The 18989-nt window shown below is 42.1% G+C and overlaps 2 protein-coding genes across 2 annotated transcripts in view; one reads left to right on the forward strand and one right to left on the reverse strand.

Annotated features, from left to right (window-relative positions):
- COIL (coilin) overlaps window positions 1-18989 on the reverse strand; it is a 22920-nt gene continuing 3931 nt past the window's right edge. The window contains exons 2-7 of the mRNA XM_511900.9: window positions 11689-12796; window positions 11481-11567; window positions 11186-11233; window positions 8238-8307; window positions 3818-3906; window positions 1-955 (exon numbers count right to left, since the gene is read on the reverse strand). Of these exons, the coding sequence (XP_511900.3) occupies window positions 872-955; window positions 3818-3906; window positions 8238-8307; window positions 11186-11233; window positions 11481-11567; window positions 11689-12796 (1486 nt within the window). The 3' untranslated portion in view covers window positions 1-871. The remainder of the gene's footprint in view (window positions 956-3817; window positions 3907-8237; window positions 8308-11185; window positions 11234-11480; window positions 11568-11688; window positions 12797-18989) is intronic.
- Window positions 13442-14310, forward strand: LOC129137737 (small ribosomal subunit protein uS8-like). The gene is made up of 2 exons (XM_054671270.2): window positions 13442-13571; window positions 13902-14310. Exons 1-2 carry the CDS (start codon window positions 13475-13477, stop codon window positions 14210-14212), a joined length of 408 nt encoding a protein of 135 aa, XP_054527245.1. The 5' UTR covers window positions 13442-13474; the 3' UTR covers window positions 14213-14310.

Here is an 18989-nt window from a genome sequence, read left to right on the forward strand (position 1 = left end):
TTTAGTTCAATATGATTTTATTTAAAAATGTGTACAGCTGAAGGAGGGATCTGATCTTTTGTTAAATGAAACCAATTTTCACGGTATATATTTGGCCATTTTAGCTTTGTAGTGAATAATAACAGAAAAGGAAGTTTCTGTTCAAGATCCTCACTCCAGCACACTCAGCCAGGTGCCTGGCAAGATGACACATTTCCTGGTCTGAAGCTCACAGCCAATCCTCTCACTGAAGTGAAACACCAATTCTCCAGGCATACACACACATACGCACATCTTATTTTCACTGCTCTACACAGGGCCCTGAGAATCCTTAATTTTAAAGTTGGGAAAAACGTGAAAGGATTCCTTAACTCATTGTCTGCGACAAATCCAACTACCTGTTAACTCTTAACAATTGCAAGTATAAAATACTTGAAATTTACAAGATGCTCCATTTAATGGAACAACTCAAATGCTAAAAAATTAGGTCAAATAACATGCTTTAATATTTTTAAATGTTACTTAAAACTTATTGAGACAAGATACGCAGCACATTCTTGGTATTATAAACTCCTACTGACGACTGCTACTTGATGACCAAAAACATTTAAAGAAAGAGAAGAAACCATACTGGTATACAACAATATCTGCAGGGAATGTCATGTTTTACATTTTGTTAACTGAAATTAAACCTGATAAAAAAACCAAAGATCTACAAAACCGACACCCATGTCATTTTAAATGATGAGGTAGATTGTTTCCTATGCAGTAAAGTGAAGATAACAAAAAAATCCATACAACTTCCAAATCCTCTTTAAAAAAAAAAAAAGTTTGGGTTATAGTCACTTTCACAAACAAGACATTCATAAACTATAAGGTGGAGAGGTCATACTCAGGCAGGTTCTGTACTTGATGTGTTACTTGGAGATTCAATAATCAGTCTTGGGTCAATCAACTCTTTCCAAAATACAGTGATCTGAGGAAAAAGACAAAATACCCAGTTTAGGCACTTCATTTTGAGGTCATACAGGTTAATTCAGCCATGTAAATTTTCCATCTGTGTAGAATGATTGAAGAACAGGAATAATTTGGGTTCCAATAAATTGAGTTCAATTGTGGTATAGTAACTCTTTAGGCCAGGCGCTGTGGCTCACACCTGTAATCCCAGCAATTTGGAAGGCCGAGGGGGAGAAATGCTTGAGCCCAGGAGTTCAATATCAGCCTGGGAAACCTAGTGAGACCCCATCTCTATTATTTTTTTTAATTAAAAAACAAAACAAAAAAAAGAGGCCAGGCATGGTAGCTCACGCCTATAATCCTAGCACTCTGGGAGGCCAAGGCAGTCGGATCATCTAAAGTCAGGAGTTCAAGACCAGCCTGGCCAACGTGTGTCTCTGCAAAAATACAAAAATTAGCCGGGCGTGGTGACGCATGCCTGTAGTCCCAGCTACTCGGAAGGCTGAGTCAGGAGAATCGCTTGAACCCAGTAGGTGGAGGTTGCAGTGAGCAGAGATCGCGCCACTGCACTCCAGCTTGGGTGACAGAGTGAAACTCTGTGCTGGGAAAATAAATAAATAAATAACTCATTTACTTAGAATGAAGCTAAATTTTACATTAAACATATTTCATCTTTCTTTGATTAAGAGCAGGAGATGCAGGGGTTGCGGGAGGGAGTAGCTCCCCCAACCCCTGCATTTGATTTGCCCTGTGGACAGGTGGCCTGGAGACCTTCTGGGAACTAGACATGGTCCAGATGGGTATCATTAGGCTGCTGATGCCCTCTTGCGCCGCTCTGTAGTTCTTATCCTACACTACCTAAAAACAGGAACTATTTCACAGCCCAAGAGAAAAACTCTAAGGCTTGGTCCTATGAATGAATAATGAGGGCCATCTAGTGTCAAAAAAGGTAATTACAGGCTTTTTGTTTTTGAGATAGGGTCTCACGTCTATAGTCCAGGCTGGAATGCAGTGGCATTCAGGACTCACTGCAGCTTTAACCTCCTGGGCTCAAGCGATCCTCCTGCCTCGCCCCCACCACCCCCAAAGGTGGCTGGGACTATAAGCATGTGTCACCACTCCTGGTTAATTTTTGTATTTTTTTGTAGAGACGGGGTCTCACCATGTTGCCCAGGCTGGTCTTGAACTCCTGGACTCAAGGGATCAGCCCGCCTCAGCCTCCCAAAGTGCTGTGATTACAGGTATGAGCCACGGTGCCCAGCCTAATTACAGGCTTTCTATTCTACTTCAAGCCTCTGTTTAGGGCATAGAGAGAAAAGCCTCCAAGGTTTAATTTTCCAATGCGGTTTCCAATTTCAACCAAAAAAAACTATTGCAAATAAAGAAATACCAGGCCAAATCTGCTGATCCTACCACAAACACTAAAAATGTGTTTCTGGAATAAATCCCTAAAAGTGTCATCTACCTTAAAGACAAGGTAAAACACAGTCTGGCTAGGGTTTCTACAAGTTCACACTTCAGAAAAAATATGTTTGCAATATTGAAACTTACAGAATAATATCTATAACATTTCAAGTATAAACACCTTAAAAGAGAGCATTTTCTTAAATCTAACTTCCATTTAATGCCACCATAACCTAATGAGCTAGCCACTGCCAGCAACTCTGGTAGGTCTGGCTGCTTAAAAAGGTATAAATCGGCTGGGCGCGGTGGCTCACACCTGTAATCCTAGCACTTTGGGAGGCCGAGGCGTGCAGATCACGAGGTCAGGAGATTGAGACCATCGTGGCCAACACAGGGAAACCCTGTCTCTACTTAAAAAAATACAAAAAATTAGCCAGGCGTGGTGGCAGGCGCCTGTAGTCCCAGCTACTCGGGAGGCTGAGGGAAGAGAATGGTGTGAACCCGGGAGGCGGAGCTTGCAGTGAGCGGAGATCACGCCACTGCACTCCAGCCTGGGTGACAGAGCTAGACTCTGTCTCAAAAAAAAAAAAAAAAGGTATAAACCATATACTTCCTAAAATGGCAATTTAAGGATTTAAAGAAAGTCAGAGGATGAGATCATCATTTTATGTCACTCTTCAAACTGTTGTGCTATTATAAGTTGGAACTCTCGGGCCAGGCACGGTGGCTCACCCAGGCACGGTGGCCTGTAATCCAACACTTTGGGAGGCCTAAGTGGGCAGATCACTTGAGGTCAGCAGTTCAAGACCAGCCTGGCCAACATGGTAAAACCCCGTCTCTACCAAAAATACAAAAATTAGCTGAGTGAGGTGGCAAGCGCCTGTAATTCTAGCTACTCCAGAGGCTGAGGCATGAGAATCGCTCGAACCTGAGAGGTGGAGGTTGCAGTGAGCCAAGATCATGCCACTGCATTTCAGCCTGGGCAACACAGTGAGACTCTCTCAAAAAAACAAAAGTTGGAACTGTGGTAACACTTGGGGGATAGTGGTGACAGCAAGGGGACATAATAGAGGCTTCTGGGAGTGGGTGTTATGTTCTATTTCCTGATCTGGGTCTGGTTACATGGGTATGTTCATGTGAAAATTGTTCAAGCCATGTAATTATATGCACTTCTCTGAATGTGTATGCCAATAAAGTTTCTAAATATGCTACCCTTTCCTACTGGAATCCTTATATAGCTATAATTTTAAACAACTGTACACTCTTAAAGAAAAGTGTGTTATTTGTGCATCTTGTCACATAGGCTCTATGAGGGCCAAGATGGCGCCCTGATTTGGCACTTGGCACTGGTATTGCCACACCATAAGAAGGTCAGATTCCCCCCAGGTCCTGTAGTGCAATGTCGCCTTCCAAACCACAGGTAATTGGTCAAGAGAGAACGAATGGCCAAGCAACGCAAGAAGAGAAGCACACCTACCTTGCTCTCCTGTGTCACAGCGTACTCCACTACCTCAGCTCCATTTTCATTGTGATAAACTAAATCAAATTTCCCAGGTTCTCTCAAGGCTGAAACAAGAAGATAGGGAGGAAAGAGAGTAAGTCATTTTTCAATAGTTAAAAATGTTCCTCTATGGGGAATTTATATCATTAAGAAAACAACCACAAACAAACTGTCAATTAATGTGAAGGCTGGGTATGTACAGGAAAGCACGGGGTGCTCAATACTGGGGGATCCTGAGAAAAACCCTGGACCAGGGGGACTTCTCAGCCATTTATCAGAGAAAATCTTTCCTTCATAAGCTTGATGAACTGTCATTAGTACTACCAGAATTGAATATGGCACCACAAGATAATCCCCAAAATTAATTAATTTATGTGTTTCAACAAGGGAAGGTAATATGAAATGCTGCTCTGTCCTTAGAAATCACATATGCTTCCTACTACTTGGTAACACAGGCAGTTCCCCTTTTTTTTTTAAGACAGAGTCTTGCTTTTTCGCCCAGGCTGTAGTGTAGTGGCGCAATCTCGACTCACTACAACCTCTACCTCCTGGGTTCAAGTGATTCTTGTGCCTCAGCCTCCTGAGTAGCTGGGATTACAGGCATGCACCACTATGCCCAGCTAATTTTTGTATTTTTAGTTGAGACAGGGTTTCACCATGTTGGCCAGGTTGGTCTCAAACCTCTGGCCTCAAGTGATCTGCCCGCCTCGGCCTCCCAAAGCGCTGGGATTACAGGCGTGAGCCACCACACCCGGCCTCAGTCCTTGCTTTCTATGGTAAAATGGGATTGGAAAAATGACTGTGCAAGCTGAAACCACGCAAAACAATCTTAATAATCAATAGGAAAAATTATTATTGTCTTATGAGTTTTAAAAAATTTTGCCAAAACATTAAAAACCTTTACTACATAGGGAAATTTAAAAATAGTAAAGTAAATACATTGTACTTATGAGTACACTGTAATTACATTAGGAACACTGAGAACTAACTTTCTTTTTCTCTCTCTTTCTACATGTTTTATTTCTTTGTAAGAAACTTATCAGGGGGAGTTTGAACAGTGCTTGTGTTCTTGCCCTGTAACTTACAATACAGAGCAAGCATCTTCTCTATGCTTTGTGCAACTGTTATACTCTTTTCTAAGTTTGAAACTGCTTTCTACATTTTATCCTTTGAATTTCTAATGTCGTGAAATAGCTCAAAGAATTTGTTTTTTACTTTGTAAAATCTTTGTTTTTGCTGGTGTCACTTTGGGGACATTTTCATCCTTTTTGCCACAACCACTTTCCTCATTTATGTCAATAAGTTCACCTCACTGGCAGTGTCAACATTCCTACAGTGAGCTATTTCTTCTACAGACTCTCCTTAAACTCAGTTTGGATGGCACTTTCAGCATCACCACTTTTGTTTCTTTGCTGTGCCTTTATCTTTGTGGGCCAATTCCCTACTTCGATTATACGTGTTGTAAAATGTCATGCAGGTTTATAAGTGAGAGACAAGGAGGCACCACAACTGCATGCTCTGCTCTGTATGTGAACTGAATAACAGATGCACAGTGACCAGTCACTGACGGACTCTGAAAGTACTGACTTGACTGGTAATGGATCATGACGCGTATCTGTTATTTATGTTATATAGTGGTATGTGCACTAAAGAGCTAGCAGTACTTTATGCACTTACAGTTAACATATGCAGTGTTGCTGGGGGGCTAGTATTACTTAACTAAACCAGGGTAACTGAAATTTATGTATATCAGAACCACCACATCAAGGACAAGTGACATTGCTATTAGAGAACAGATAAATCCATGTCTTTCTTTCTTTTTTGCTTTTGAGACAGGGTCTTGCTCACTCAGCCTGGAGTGCAGTGACGCAATCATGACTCACTGCAGCCTCGACCTCCTGGGCTCAAGTGATCCTCCCACCTCAGCCTCTCAAGTAGCGAGGACTACAAGCATGTACCACCACACTCAGCTATGTTTTTTTTTTTTTTTTTTTTTACGACAGAGTCTCACTATGCTGCCCAGGCTGGTCTTGAACTCATGGGCTCAAGTGATCCTCCCACCTTCGCCCCCGAAGCCATTTCTTGATGCCCTAAAGAAGAAAAGTTCTAAGTGGATGTCATCACTATTAATCACCTGACAAGCACTGATCAGGCTGTATGCACAGAATTTGACAGTGGACAAACTTTTCTGTCCACCATTCCTAAGAAAGGGGATTTCTATAAATGAAATCTCATCAGAAGAAAGGTTGGAAACCTGGCCAGGCACGGTGGCTCACGCCTGTAATCCCAGCACTTTGGGAGGCTGAGGCGGGAGGATCACGAGGTCAGGAGATCGAGACCATCCTGGCTAACACAGTGAAACCCCATCTCTACTAAAAATACAAAAAATTAGCCAGGTGTGGTGGCGGGTGCCTGTAGTCCCAGCTGCTCGGGAGGCTGAGGCAGGAGAATGGCGTGAACCCGGGAGGCGGAGCTTGCACTGAGCCGAGATCGCCCACTGCACTCCAGCCTGGACAACAGAGTGAGACTCCATCTCAAAAAAAAAAGAAAGGTAGGAAACCAGTGTAAGTTATATATAAACATTTACTTAATATCATAAACGAACTTTGTTCAAAAGCTCTTTTGACTGATTTCTGTTAGCTGAATCTTTTATTCAATCCCTTATTTAAAAATAAACAGAAGGCCGGGTGCGGTGGTTCACGCCTGTAACCTCAACACTTTGGGAGGCCAAGGTGGGTGGATCACGAGGTCAGGAGATCGAAACCATCCTGGCTAACATGGTGAAACCCCGTCTCTACTAAAAATACAAAAAATTAGCCGGGCATGGCGGCCGGCGCCTGTAGTTCCAGCTACTCGGGAGGCTGAGGCAGGAGGATGGTGTGAACCTGGGAGGCAGAGCTTGCAGTGAGCCGAGATAGTGCCACTGCACTCCAGCCTGGGTGAAAGAGCAACACTCCGTCTCAAAAATAAACAAACAAACAAACAAACAGAAAACAGGCTGGGCACAGTGGCTCACACCTGTAGTCCCAGCACTTTGGGAGGCCAAGGCAGGTGGATTGCTTGAGGCCAAGAATTCAAGACCAACCTGGCCAACATGTCAAAATCCATCTCTACTAAAAATACAAAAATTAGCTGGACATGGTGGTGTGTGCCTGTAGTCCCAACTACTCTGCAAGCTGAGGCATGAGAATCGCTTGAACCTGGGAGGCGGAGGCTGCAGTGAGTCAAGATTGTGCCACCACACTCCAGCCTGGGCGATAGAGTGAGACTCTGTCAAAAAAAAAAAAAAAAAAAAAGGAAAACAATTAATTGCTTTAGGATCTTCTAAAGGAAAAGGAATCTCCCCTGCCCTCTGGCCAGGGACCCCTACAGTACACCCCAAGTTAAGCTACATATTATAAAAGCCCTCTTATTCCAGGCATTCAGTTCCAGTACCAGGTGGGGTTCATCAGAGATAAATCCAGTAACCATTTAAAATGATATGTGAAAGTGTATGTATACACACACTTTAGACATTTTGTTTTGACTTAATATACAAAAGTATATTCATTTGACAATCTTTAGAAATAGAGCTGAGTATGTCTTATGAGTTCACTGAATAGAGCTCTTTTTTTAATAAACCATACCATTGTATTGTCTGCAATTTCCACAATTTACAGTTTTGGGGTTTTTAAAAATTTTTTTGAGACTAAGTCTCGCTCTGTCACTCAGTCTGGAGGGCAGTTGCACTATCTCGGCTCACTGCAACCTCCACCTCCCGGGTTCAAGCGATTCTCCTGCCTCAACCTTTCCAGTAGGTGGGATTACAGGCGCGTGCCATGACGCCCGGCTAATTTTTGTATTTTTAGTAGAGACAGGGTTTCACCATGTTGGCCAGGATGGTCTCAAACTCCTGACCTCAAGTGATCCACCAACCTTGGCCTCCCAAAGTGCAGGGATTACAGGCGTGAGCCACCATGCCCAGCCTGGGTTTTTCTTAAATAAGGCAAGATTGCAAAAATTTGCAAGGCAATCTAAGTGCAGAATCTTCCTCAGTTTTTACAAAATTCCTCCCAATCTTTTATAGCTGACCCACTCAGCCATAATTTCATAGCATTTCCTGAGTCAGCATTCAGCTTAGGCTTCCTAGGAATAATTCTTTTTATAATCGATTTTCATCAGTTCATATAATCTTTTATGAAATTATATAATTACAGTAATAAGAACTAGCCCAACAGCTTTGGAATATATCCAACATCTCTTATGAGCCCCCAGGGCTAAAGTGTGCTGAAAGAAGTGGGGAGCGCCAGTTATATGGAGGCCAAGGAAGAGAACATCTCCTGTGTATAAAAGCTATTTATAAACCACTGTAGATAGAAAGAGCCTACATTTTCAAATTCTTTTCTAAAAGACTCACCAGGTAAGGATGAAAGAATTTCTATATCTACTTGCTGGGTCTCTGGATTGTGGCTTAATATTCTTCCTTCCTTTCAAAAATAAAAGTCCAAGTCAAAATCAACATGTAAAACACTGTGAATATACTAAAAACCACTGAATTGTAGACTTTAAAATGGTTAAAATGTTGAATTTTATGTTATGTGAATTTTATCTCAGTTGAAAAATTTAGAAATAAATCCACATATAGAGAAAATAAAAACAGGTGGACTGATAAACACTTTATGTGAATATACAGAAATATCTTTAGAGGCAAAATAAAACATTTAAATCATAAATGGCAGACACTATCTTAAATAACTCGATGAAAGTAAAGATTACACCAGGGAACCAAAAGTGACTGAATAAGGGAAAAGGAGAAAAAAATCACACCAGGCTGATATATTCAAGTGAGCACTGACCATCACAGCATTCATCAGGACAGACTAGATATATCCTAATGGTGCAGCCTCGGTTCCTGATGCTTTTAGAACCCTTCTAAAACAGTGATCACAACCCCCCAGGAGAAACCAGAAAGCACTTTATCACTGATAAGATCCCAATTCTCCTTCTCCCAGGTCTCCAGGTGTGGGAGCTGATTTTCTAATGCATCAAGAGGATGCACTGCCCATGCACGTGGGCGATGGGGAGACACACGGTAGCCTCTGGGGGTATATACTGAGAGGCCAAGCAACCAGTTCCTCCTGCCTCTACCTGGAATTTCTGAGCACAGTCAACAGTGTTTTTTAAAACCAGACTCAACAGGGAATCAGGGGCTTGGTAGACTACATTTTTTAGTACAGAATTTAACCAATTTAATTTTTGGAGACAAGGTTAATGAATAAAGCAGATGATCAAGCTGGATAACTGCGTTTGAGGTCAAAGCAAAAAAGTAGGACCAATTTTCATTCTTAAAATGATTTTGAAAGCAATTTCAAAAATCTTCAAAAAATTTTGCCAACTAAAGTAGGCAAATCACCTTCCAACATTAATAACTATGACGACTAATACCAATTTAATAGGCAATTTTTTTTAAGAGTCTCGTTTTGTCACCCAGGCTGGAGTGCAGTGGCATGATCTCAGCTCACTGCAACCCCCACCTACAGCGTTCAAGTGATTCTTGTGCCTCAGTCTCCTGAGTAGCTGGGGCTACACGTGCATGCCACCACGCCAGGCTCATTTTTATATTTTTAGTAGAGATGGGGTTTTGCCATGTTGGCCAGGCTGGTCTCGAACTCCTGACCTCCAGTGATTCACCTACCTTGGCCTCCCAAAGTGCTGGGATTACAGGCACGAGCCACTGCGCCCGGCCGTTAATATGCAATTTTTAAAAATCAGTATCATCTAGAATTACAATTTATAGAGGTTGTGGGATGTATCAATACAATATTCATTTCCATTTCCTCATATATCACACAATTAAATTAGTTTTCTATGGTAGGGTGACAAAACACCCCGGTTTGTTCAAGACAGGTCTGTACATCTTTCCAGCATAACTATTAATAGCATCCCTTTGACTCACAAGTATCCTGATTCAGGTGATAAATTACATGATCACCTCATCCATAGGAGATAGTAAGTGCCTAAGAAGATAAAAAACAAAACACCAACGACCTAGAACTAACCCACCAGATCCCTTCATTAACTGATTCTTCCAGCCTGCTTTTGAGGAAAGATTTTTTTTTTTTTTTTTTTTTTTGAGATGGAGTCTCGCTCTGTTGCCCAGGCTGGAGTGCAGTGGCGTGATCTCAGCTAACTGCAAGCTCTGCCTCCCGGGTTCACGCCATTCTCCTGCCTCAGCCTCCTGAGTAGCTGGGACTACAGGCACCCGCCACCATGCCCCGCTAATTTTTTTTTTTTGTATTTTTACTAGAGACGGGGTTTCACTGTGTTAGCCAGGATGGTCTCAATCTCCTGATCTCGTGATCCACCCACCTTGGCCTCCCAAAGTGCTGGGATTACAGGTGGGAGCCACCAAGCCCAGCCTTGAGGAAAGGTTTTTATAAAGATTTTAAGTCTTCCAAGGCATCAATCCAGATTAAATCAAATTCCCTTGTATTTTATCTATGTTACTATATTAACATTACCAATTATTACCTTAAAAAATGGTCTTACATTCCATATAGTACATCAAAAACAAGAAAGAATGCACTTTAACAAGATTTTCAACAAAATGTTGGTGGGTGAAAAAGAAACATGTAATTCTGTGATCCCACTGACTGAGTTAAGCTTTTACCGAACTATGAAAAACCTCACATGCCAATATAAAGACTCATAGAGATATTAAGTAAGTAAATTCCACAGATAATATTTATGAATTACCTGTGGTTAACTGATAATGCAAAAGAAATCATACTAGATCATAACAACCAGAAGTAATTCACAAATATGTAAAATAGATTCCCATGATGAAAATAATCAAATCTTCTTGCTGAGAACTATTTATTATTTTCTTTCAAAGTTTAGAATCATGAAGGAATGAATACCCAAATAAGTTGGTCTAAACTAATTAGAAAAAAGTAACTAAAAAAATTAAACTGGCTGGGCATAGTGGCTCACACCTGTAATCCCAACACTTTGGGAAGCCAAGATGGGGGGATTGCGTGAGCCAAGGAGTTTGAGACCAACCTGGGCAACATAGCAAGATCCTGTCGCTATTTAAAAACAAAAAATTAATATTTTTTTAAAAAAGTAAAAATTAAGCTCATCATTCTCCTACTCTATTCTTCCCAAGTATAAGGCAAATAACACGGGGAGACTTCCCAGTGATACTATTAAAGAGTTGACATTTCGATTAATGTTTTCATTTTCTACTTTCTGGCATTTTTATTTAGTAAAAAAACAAATCTGTATTATCCATACAAGTAGTATTAAATATGACTTTAGTTTTAATAATACACTGACAACTTACTTTTAAATAAACATCCTTACCTTGTAGTCAGAGACATCAGGAGAGTAACTGGATGTTAGCTCCAAAAGCTAAAAAAGAAGAAAAAAACCCACAAATACATAAGCCCTCTTATCCTCTCCCATTCCCACAGCTCCTCCATCATGCCATGTTGGCGTGTCCACCCCCACCAGTCTGGGAGCCCTACCAGGAACCCGTAACAACACTGGGGTTCCAGTGGGAAGGGCTTTTACAAACACATTTAACCTGATTTTCTAAGTAAGTTTATTTGGAAGGGGAATGAACCTTTTTTGCTGTGACTGTTCTTTTGAAATATACCTTAAATGCAATCTTTTCTCCAACTTGAGGGGCAGCTGCTAACAGTGGTAACAGACTATAGTCCTTCTTGGGTGTCTCTACTGGATTCTGAAAAACAGTGTTAGTCATGTGACATCATTACTGGTGAGAAAATGTGAATCCATGACATGAACTCCACACACATTCTAAGGGGAAAGGGAGGAGATAACTTACAAAAAATAATACTTACCTGGATAATAGTAGATGAATTTTTTACCACGTCATTTAATTGCTGTTGCCTCTGGTTGTCAGTGCTTCTATTTACAACACAGGAAATAGGATGCCCTCGTCCTCGACCTCTCCCCCGCATGCCCCGTCCCTTAGCTCCCTTCCAAGAAAAAAGGTTCTCTTCTCTACCCCATCCTCTTCCTAAACTAGCAGGGAGAGACACACTGGGAGAAGCACCAGGAGCCTGTCCACCACCATTTGAGCCAGAACGCCTCCATCCAGCAGCACCTGCAGTCTGTGATGACAGCCCTGGGCCTGGACGACCTCTTCCTGCAAAAAGGCCTACTGTCTTTAAGATACCCGCAGCACGCTCCGGGGTGCTCGATGACATCAAGCATTGGTCGTCTGACTCTGCACTAGAGTCTGAACTGGAAGATGTTGTTCCAGAGGTCTTGCCCTTGCTGGGGGTAAGGCTAAAGCCAAGTTTTATAGCCAGTTTGTCTGCAGTTGTATTTTTGGTAGAGGGTTCTTCCTTTGATAACTCAGTTGGTAATTTCTCTGAGGAATTTCTGGCCTCCAAAGTGACTTTGCTGGGACCGCCACTGATAGATTCATCACAAGACTCAGACTCCGAGGAGGAACTGGGACTCTCTTTTGAGCAAACGCTTACACTACCTTTCCTTTTGGCTTTAACAAGGCTGTTTCTAGCAGAACCTTTTGGAGAACTACATCTCTGATTGGCCCAGTCTTTCACTGCCTGTACTTTCGGAGACTTGGGATTCTTGGCCTTTTTTTTATATTCACATTTCTCCTTTTTCTTTGGTGATTTTCTTTTGGCCTCTTCGTTATCATCACCCACTGTGCCACAGGTTGCTTTATTTTTTCTCTTGTTTTTTTTGCTGACAGTCTGATCTGTGACAGCTTTTGGTTCCAGATCCAAGACCTTCTCATTATTGTTATTGTTCTCTCGACTCTTCCAATGCTTCTTTGAATATCTGCAATCTGGTTCAGTTTCTTCACCCTCCTCTAACTGAAATGCCCGCTTCTTTGCTTTTCTAAGAGATAAATTAATGTCACCATTACTGATGACTACAGAATTCTCAGCAACTCTTCTCTCTTCTAATTTAACTCTGTCAAAAGAACAAGAGAGAAAGCTAGAGTGAGCAATTTATAAACACATTTCCAGGACATAGTTATATACTGAGATGACTCTACAAAATGTAACTACCATCAGTCAATGAAAAAATGTCACATCACTTAAAGACAAAAGACTCTTTCTGGCAAAATGGCCTATATAGCATTACTCACAGTCAACTTTCAAATGGCTAGTTTTATTTATTGAATAGCTACTGCATCCTAAACATTTTTAATACGTTTTTCTCTAATCTAAACACCAACACAAAGTAGGTATTTTTAATTTTACAGATCGCAAAATTACAGCTCAGACAAGTTACTTGCCCCAAATCTAGAGCTGGTAAGTAGCAGAAACGCAATTCAAACTTCAGTTTGTCTAACTTCAAACTCACAATCTTTCTACGATATGCATGTCACCTACCCTAAAAGGTGATAATGCTGATTATCCATTTTGTTTCAGAATGTGGGCTTCTTTCTTTAATAAGATTTTACTCTTGTTTTAATTTAGGTGAATACTAAACAATTTATGTTCTCTAGGGTAGTGACAGCCATCTGTACAATTCCATGACACTCTGTGAAGCTTAATTTTATGTATCAATTTGTCCGGGCTATTGGGCGTCCAGATATCTGGTTAAAATTACGCTGGCTCTTTCCATACCACCACAGTGGTGCACATGAATGTCCTGGCTGATGCTCTCAAGAGCATCAACAAAGCTGAAAAGCAAGGTAAATGCCAGGTTCTTATTAGGCAGAGCTCCAAAGTAACTGTCCGTTTTCTTTTTTTTATTTTTATTTTTCTTTTCTTTTTTCTTTTTTTTTTTTTTTGAGACGGAGTCCCAACTCCGTCACCCAGGCCAAAGTGCACTGGTGCATTTCTCAGTTCACTACAACCTCTCCCTCCCAGGTTCAAGAGATTCTCGTGCCTCAGCCTCCCAAATAGCTGGGATTACAGGCGCCTGCCACTATGCCTCGCTAATTTTTGTATTTTTAGTAGAGATGGGGTTTTGCATGTTGGCCAGGCTGATCTTGAACTCCTGGCCTCAAGTGCTCAAGTGATCTGCCTGCGTTGGCCTCTCAAAGTGCTGAGATTACAGGCATGAGCCATCGCACCCAGCCCCATCGTCCAGTTTCTAACTATAATGATGAAGCATGGTTACACTGGCAAATCTGAAATCACTGATGATCATAGAGCTGGGAAAACTGTTGTGAACCTCACAGGCAGGCTAAACAAGTATGGAATAATCAGCCTCAGATTTGATGTGCAACTCAAAGATCTAGAAAAATGGCAGAATAACCTGCTCCCATCCCACCAGTTTGGTTTCACTGTATTGACAACCTCGGCTGGCATCATAGACCACGAAGAAGCAAGACGAAAACACATAGGAAGAAAAATCCTGGGATTCTTTTTATAACGATGTAATACGTATTTACAAATATATTGCCTCCATGGAAAAAAAATTATGCTGGGAGTATGTGCAAGGTTGTTTCTGGATGAGATTAACATTTAAATTGCTAGACTGAGTAAAGTACATTGCTGTTTCCAATGTGGGTGGGCCTCATCCAACCCGCTGAAGGCCTGAATAGAACAAAAAGACTGAGTAAGGGAGAATTCATTTCTCTGCCTGACTCTTCAAGCTGGGACATCGGTCTTCTCCTGCCTTCAAACTCGAACTTGAACTAGAAATATACCACTGGCTCTCCTTGGTCTATAGCTTACTAAGTGAACTTAGGACTTCTCAATCTCCACAATCCTATGAGCCAATTCCTTACAATAAATCCCATGTCTGTGAGTGAGTGAGTATTTGTGTGTGTGTGTGTGTGTCTTACTGGTTATGTTTCTCTGAATAACCCTACTTCATCCAAAATTTCACTATAGGAAAGCAATTTTGTTCCTCCATCAACAGGCAACAGCTAATCCTAGTATGTGCAGTCTGATGATGATGGAAGTCTTGAGACTGTCCTCAATGTTAAGCAAATTGTGAGTACTCAAAAATGCCTGTTGGCCAGGCACAGTGGCTCATGCCTATAATCCCAAAACTTTGGGAGGCTAAGGTGGTAGGGTGGCTTGAGCCCAGGAGTTTAAGACCAGCCTGGGCAACATAGGGAGACCCTGTCTCTACAAAATACAAACATCAGGCTGGGCACGGTGGCTCACGCCTGTAATCCCAGCACTTTGGGAGGTCAAGGTGGGCGGATCACAAGGTCAGGAGATCAAGACCATCTTGGCTAACACAGTGAAACCCCGTCTCTACTAAAAATACAAAAAATTAGCCAGGCGTGGTGGCGGGCGCCTGTAGTCCCAGCTACTCGGGAGGCTGAGGCAGGAGAATGGCATGAACCTGGGAGGTGGAGCTTGCAGTGAGCCGAGGTCACACCACTGTACTCCAGCCTGGGCAACAGAGCAAGACTCCGTCTCAAAAAAAAAAAAATATATAAACATTAGGTAAGTATGGTTGGTGCATGCCTGTGGCCCAGCTACCTGAGGTAGGAGGATCACTAGAGCCCAGGAGGTCCAGGCTGCAGTGAGCTGTAATTGCGCCACTGCTGAAAACACACATTATACTTACAAGGCATTTACATTCAGCTATATATTTCATCAAGTTTTTTTAGTGGCCAGGGAAAGATGTAGACAATCATATTTGAAAATAAAGAACAACTGGTGAATGATAGGAGCATATGTGACAAGCATTCTTTAAATTTTTTAAGGCATAGTAATCCTATGGATTTACCTCAATGCGGTAGTTGAAAAAAATCCTCAATTATTTGTCAGAAAACATAACTATACAGACAAACAAATCAAGATAAAATAAGAGTTACTGATATCAGGAGTAGGAGAAAGAGACAAATAAAATGCTGAGTGACCAGGGATTTTAAATTATAAAAACACATTCCCCTCTGTTCCCAGCTTGGCATCTAATAGCAAGGAAATAATTCTTAATCTGGCAAAAGCCAGTTTGGCATCCTGTGAATCTAAGAACTACCATGGAAGCGCTACAATATCAGATTTTTTTATTGACATTTCTGATCAATTTGTTTTCACTTGTAGCAATGATCCAAGCTTCAATTCTGAGATGACCAAATAGGACCAAACTTTCTGTCAAATGTTGAAAATGGTTGCAAGACTCTGTTCAGTCACTGTGGTTTATTAAGGCCCTGGAAAACAGCACATGTAACATCCAGTTGATGAGGAACATCCAGTTCCTTCCTTTCCTGGAAGCTGGCAACACCCTCACGCCTTCCAAAACAGCTCTTAGCATCGTCTCATCCATTCTTAAGACCATGCATTGGCCGGGCACGGTGGCTCACGCCTGTAATAATCCCAGCACTTTGGGAGGCTGAGGTGGGCAGAACACAAGGTCAAGAGATCGAGACCAGCCTGGCCAACATGGTGAAACCCAGTCTCTACTAAAAATACAAAAATTAGCTGGGCATAGTGGCACGCGCCTGTAGTCCCAGCTACTCGGGAGGCTGAGGCAGAAGAATCGCTTGAACCCAGGAGGCAGAGGGTGCAGTGAGCCGAGATCACGCCACCGCACTCCAGCCTGGCGACAGATAGAGACTCTGTCTCCAAAAAATAAAAAAAAAAGACCATGCATCTACAGCTATTTGGCTTGAAGGTATGACCTGTGATTCCTGCAGCCCCACTACCTACTGTTCCCCAAGAGAATAATTTCAGTTTTTAAAATATTAAGATTATAAACTGGTGTGGTGGCACATGCCTGTAATCCCAGCTACTCAGGAGGCAGAGGGAAGATCACTTGAACCCAGGAGTTCAAAACTAGCCTGGGCAACACAGTGAGCCCTCATCTGGGAAGAAAAAAAAAAAAAAGAAAATATTAAGATTGAGAGGCAAAATACCATCCAGAGAAAAAGAAATGGTTCTCCTGGGTCTGCTTAGTTACCATTCCTGTCAGGTGCACCTTCCCTGGCAATATTCTCTATTTCTTTACCTGGATCACAGACAAAGAATAGAGCTATCCTTTTACGAACAAAAGTGCATGCATTTGTCCTTTCACAAGTAGAAGTGAATTACCTAGGTCACTAGTGACGAAAGAGTTGATTCCAAAAAACAGATCCCCACTTTTCTTTTTTCGAGATGGAATTTCGCTCTGTCGCCCAGGCTGGACTGCAGTGGCATGATCTGGGCTCTCTGCAACCTCCTCCCCTTGGGTTCAAGCGATTCTCCTGCCTCAGCCTCCCAAGTAGCTGGGATTCCAGGTGCCTGCCACCACGCCTGGCTAACTTTTTGTATTTTTAGTAGAGATGGGGTTTTGCCACGTTGGTCAGGCTGGTCTCGAACTCCTGACCTCAGTTGATTCGCCCGCCTCGGCCTCCCAAAAGTGTTAGCATTACAGGCGTGAGCCACCATGCCCAGCTATCCCCACTTTTCATTCTAACTCTTTGCAAGGCAAACTGAGTGGTATTATCAAAATGTAAGTCCACCCTTAAAATCTACAATTTACTGTCTAGGATTCTGTTATGCAGAAACACTGACATGCCCATCTGTCCAACCTGATACCCCCTACCCATTGCCTGCCAAGGCCAAAGTGAATGCCTGGGTTCAAATGCTATTTCTGCCACTGTAATTTTTTAAAAAATCATTACCTCAGCCTTTCTCATCTATAAAAATGGGGATAATGACAATAATTACAGTACTCAGTGACTTATTATGCAGAGAGAGCATGCCTGATTCAGAACAAGAGATATCCAAATGTTAGCTCTAATTTTTATTAGTACAATGAATGTTGTTAGTCCTATCATGGGTAAGTTGGTGAATTTTTAAAAGTTGTACAAGTCTGTATAACTTTTCTGGAAGCTAATTTGACAGTACTTATCAATTTTTATATGTACCTTCTCTTAGACCAATGAGTATTTCTTCTAAGAATAAATCCAACTGAATAATTTTCCCAGTACAAAAAAAATACAAGAATATTCACTAAAGCACTATGTAGCAAACAGAAAAGAATGACATATATCACACACTTTATATACTGAGATAGCCCATGATAGGTAAAAAAGCAAGGTGCAGAACAGTATGTTATGATATTTGTAGTTTAAAAGTATAAGTACATATGGTTGCACATGTATAGAAATCTGGCTCTAAGATATACCCCATACCCCAAACTTAACCAAGGATACTTCTGGAGAGTGAGGTGTGGGAAAAAGTATATGATAAAAGTAGTAGGAAACTTTTTATCTTGGACTATCCAAGGAGCCACTAACTACAGCAATATGAAATGAGAACTCGTCTCTAATATTTTGTTTTGTTTGAGATGCGATCTTGCTCTGCTGCCCAGTCTGGAGTGGAGTGACACGATCCTGGCTCACTGCAGCCTCAGCTTCTGAGGCTCAAGTGATCCTCTCACCTAAGCCTCCCAACTAGCTAGGACTACAGGCATCCATCACTGAGCCTAGCTAATTTTTTTTGTTTGTTTTTTGGGGTTTTTTTGGTAGAATAAGGGTCTCCCTGTGTTGCCCAGGCTGGTCACAAACTCCTGGACTCAAGTGATCCTCCCACCTCGGCCTCCCAAAGTGTTGGTATCACAGGCATAAGCCAACATGCCTGGCCCATCTCTAATATTTAATCAATGTGTTTTTTTGTTTGTTTGTTTGTTTTTTGAGGTAAGGTCTCACTCTGTCGCCCAGGCTGCAGTGCAGTGGCACCATCTCAACTCACCGAAGCCTTTACTTCCCAGGCTTAAATGATCCTCCCACCTCAGCCCCTCAAGCAGCTGGGACTACAGGCATGTGCCACCATGCCCAGCTAATTTTGTTGTATTTTTCTGTAGACATGGGGTTTCACCATGTTGCCGAGGCTGGTCACGAACTCCTGAGCTCAGGCAATCTGCCTGCCTCAGCCTCCCAAAGTGCTGGATTATAGGCATGAGACATGGCACCCAGCCTTCATCAAGTATTAATTGCCAGAGTTAAAAGGGTCAGGGAAGACAGAATGCACTGTTTCCTTACAGAATTGATTCTTCAAAAGGGAGTTTCTCAGGCCGGGGGCAGTGGCTCAGGCTTGTAGTCCCAACACTTTGGGAGGCCAAGGCGGGAGGACTACTTGAGCCCAGGAGTTTGAGACCAGCCTGGGCAACTTAGTGAGACCTCTCTACTAAAAATAAAAAACTGCACCTGTAGTCCCAGCTACTCAGAAGGCTGAGGCAGGAGGAGCCCTTGAGCTCAGGAGTT

This window comes from Pan troglodytes, chromosome 19 (genome assembly GCF_028858775.2).
Source record: "Pan troglodytes isolate AG18354 chromosome 19, NHGRI_mPanTro3-v2.0_pri, whole genome shotgun sequence".
Taxonomy (NCBI): Eukaryota; Metazoa; Chordata; class Mammalia; order Primates; family Hominidae; genus Pan; species Pan troglodytes.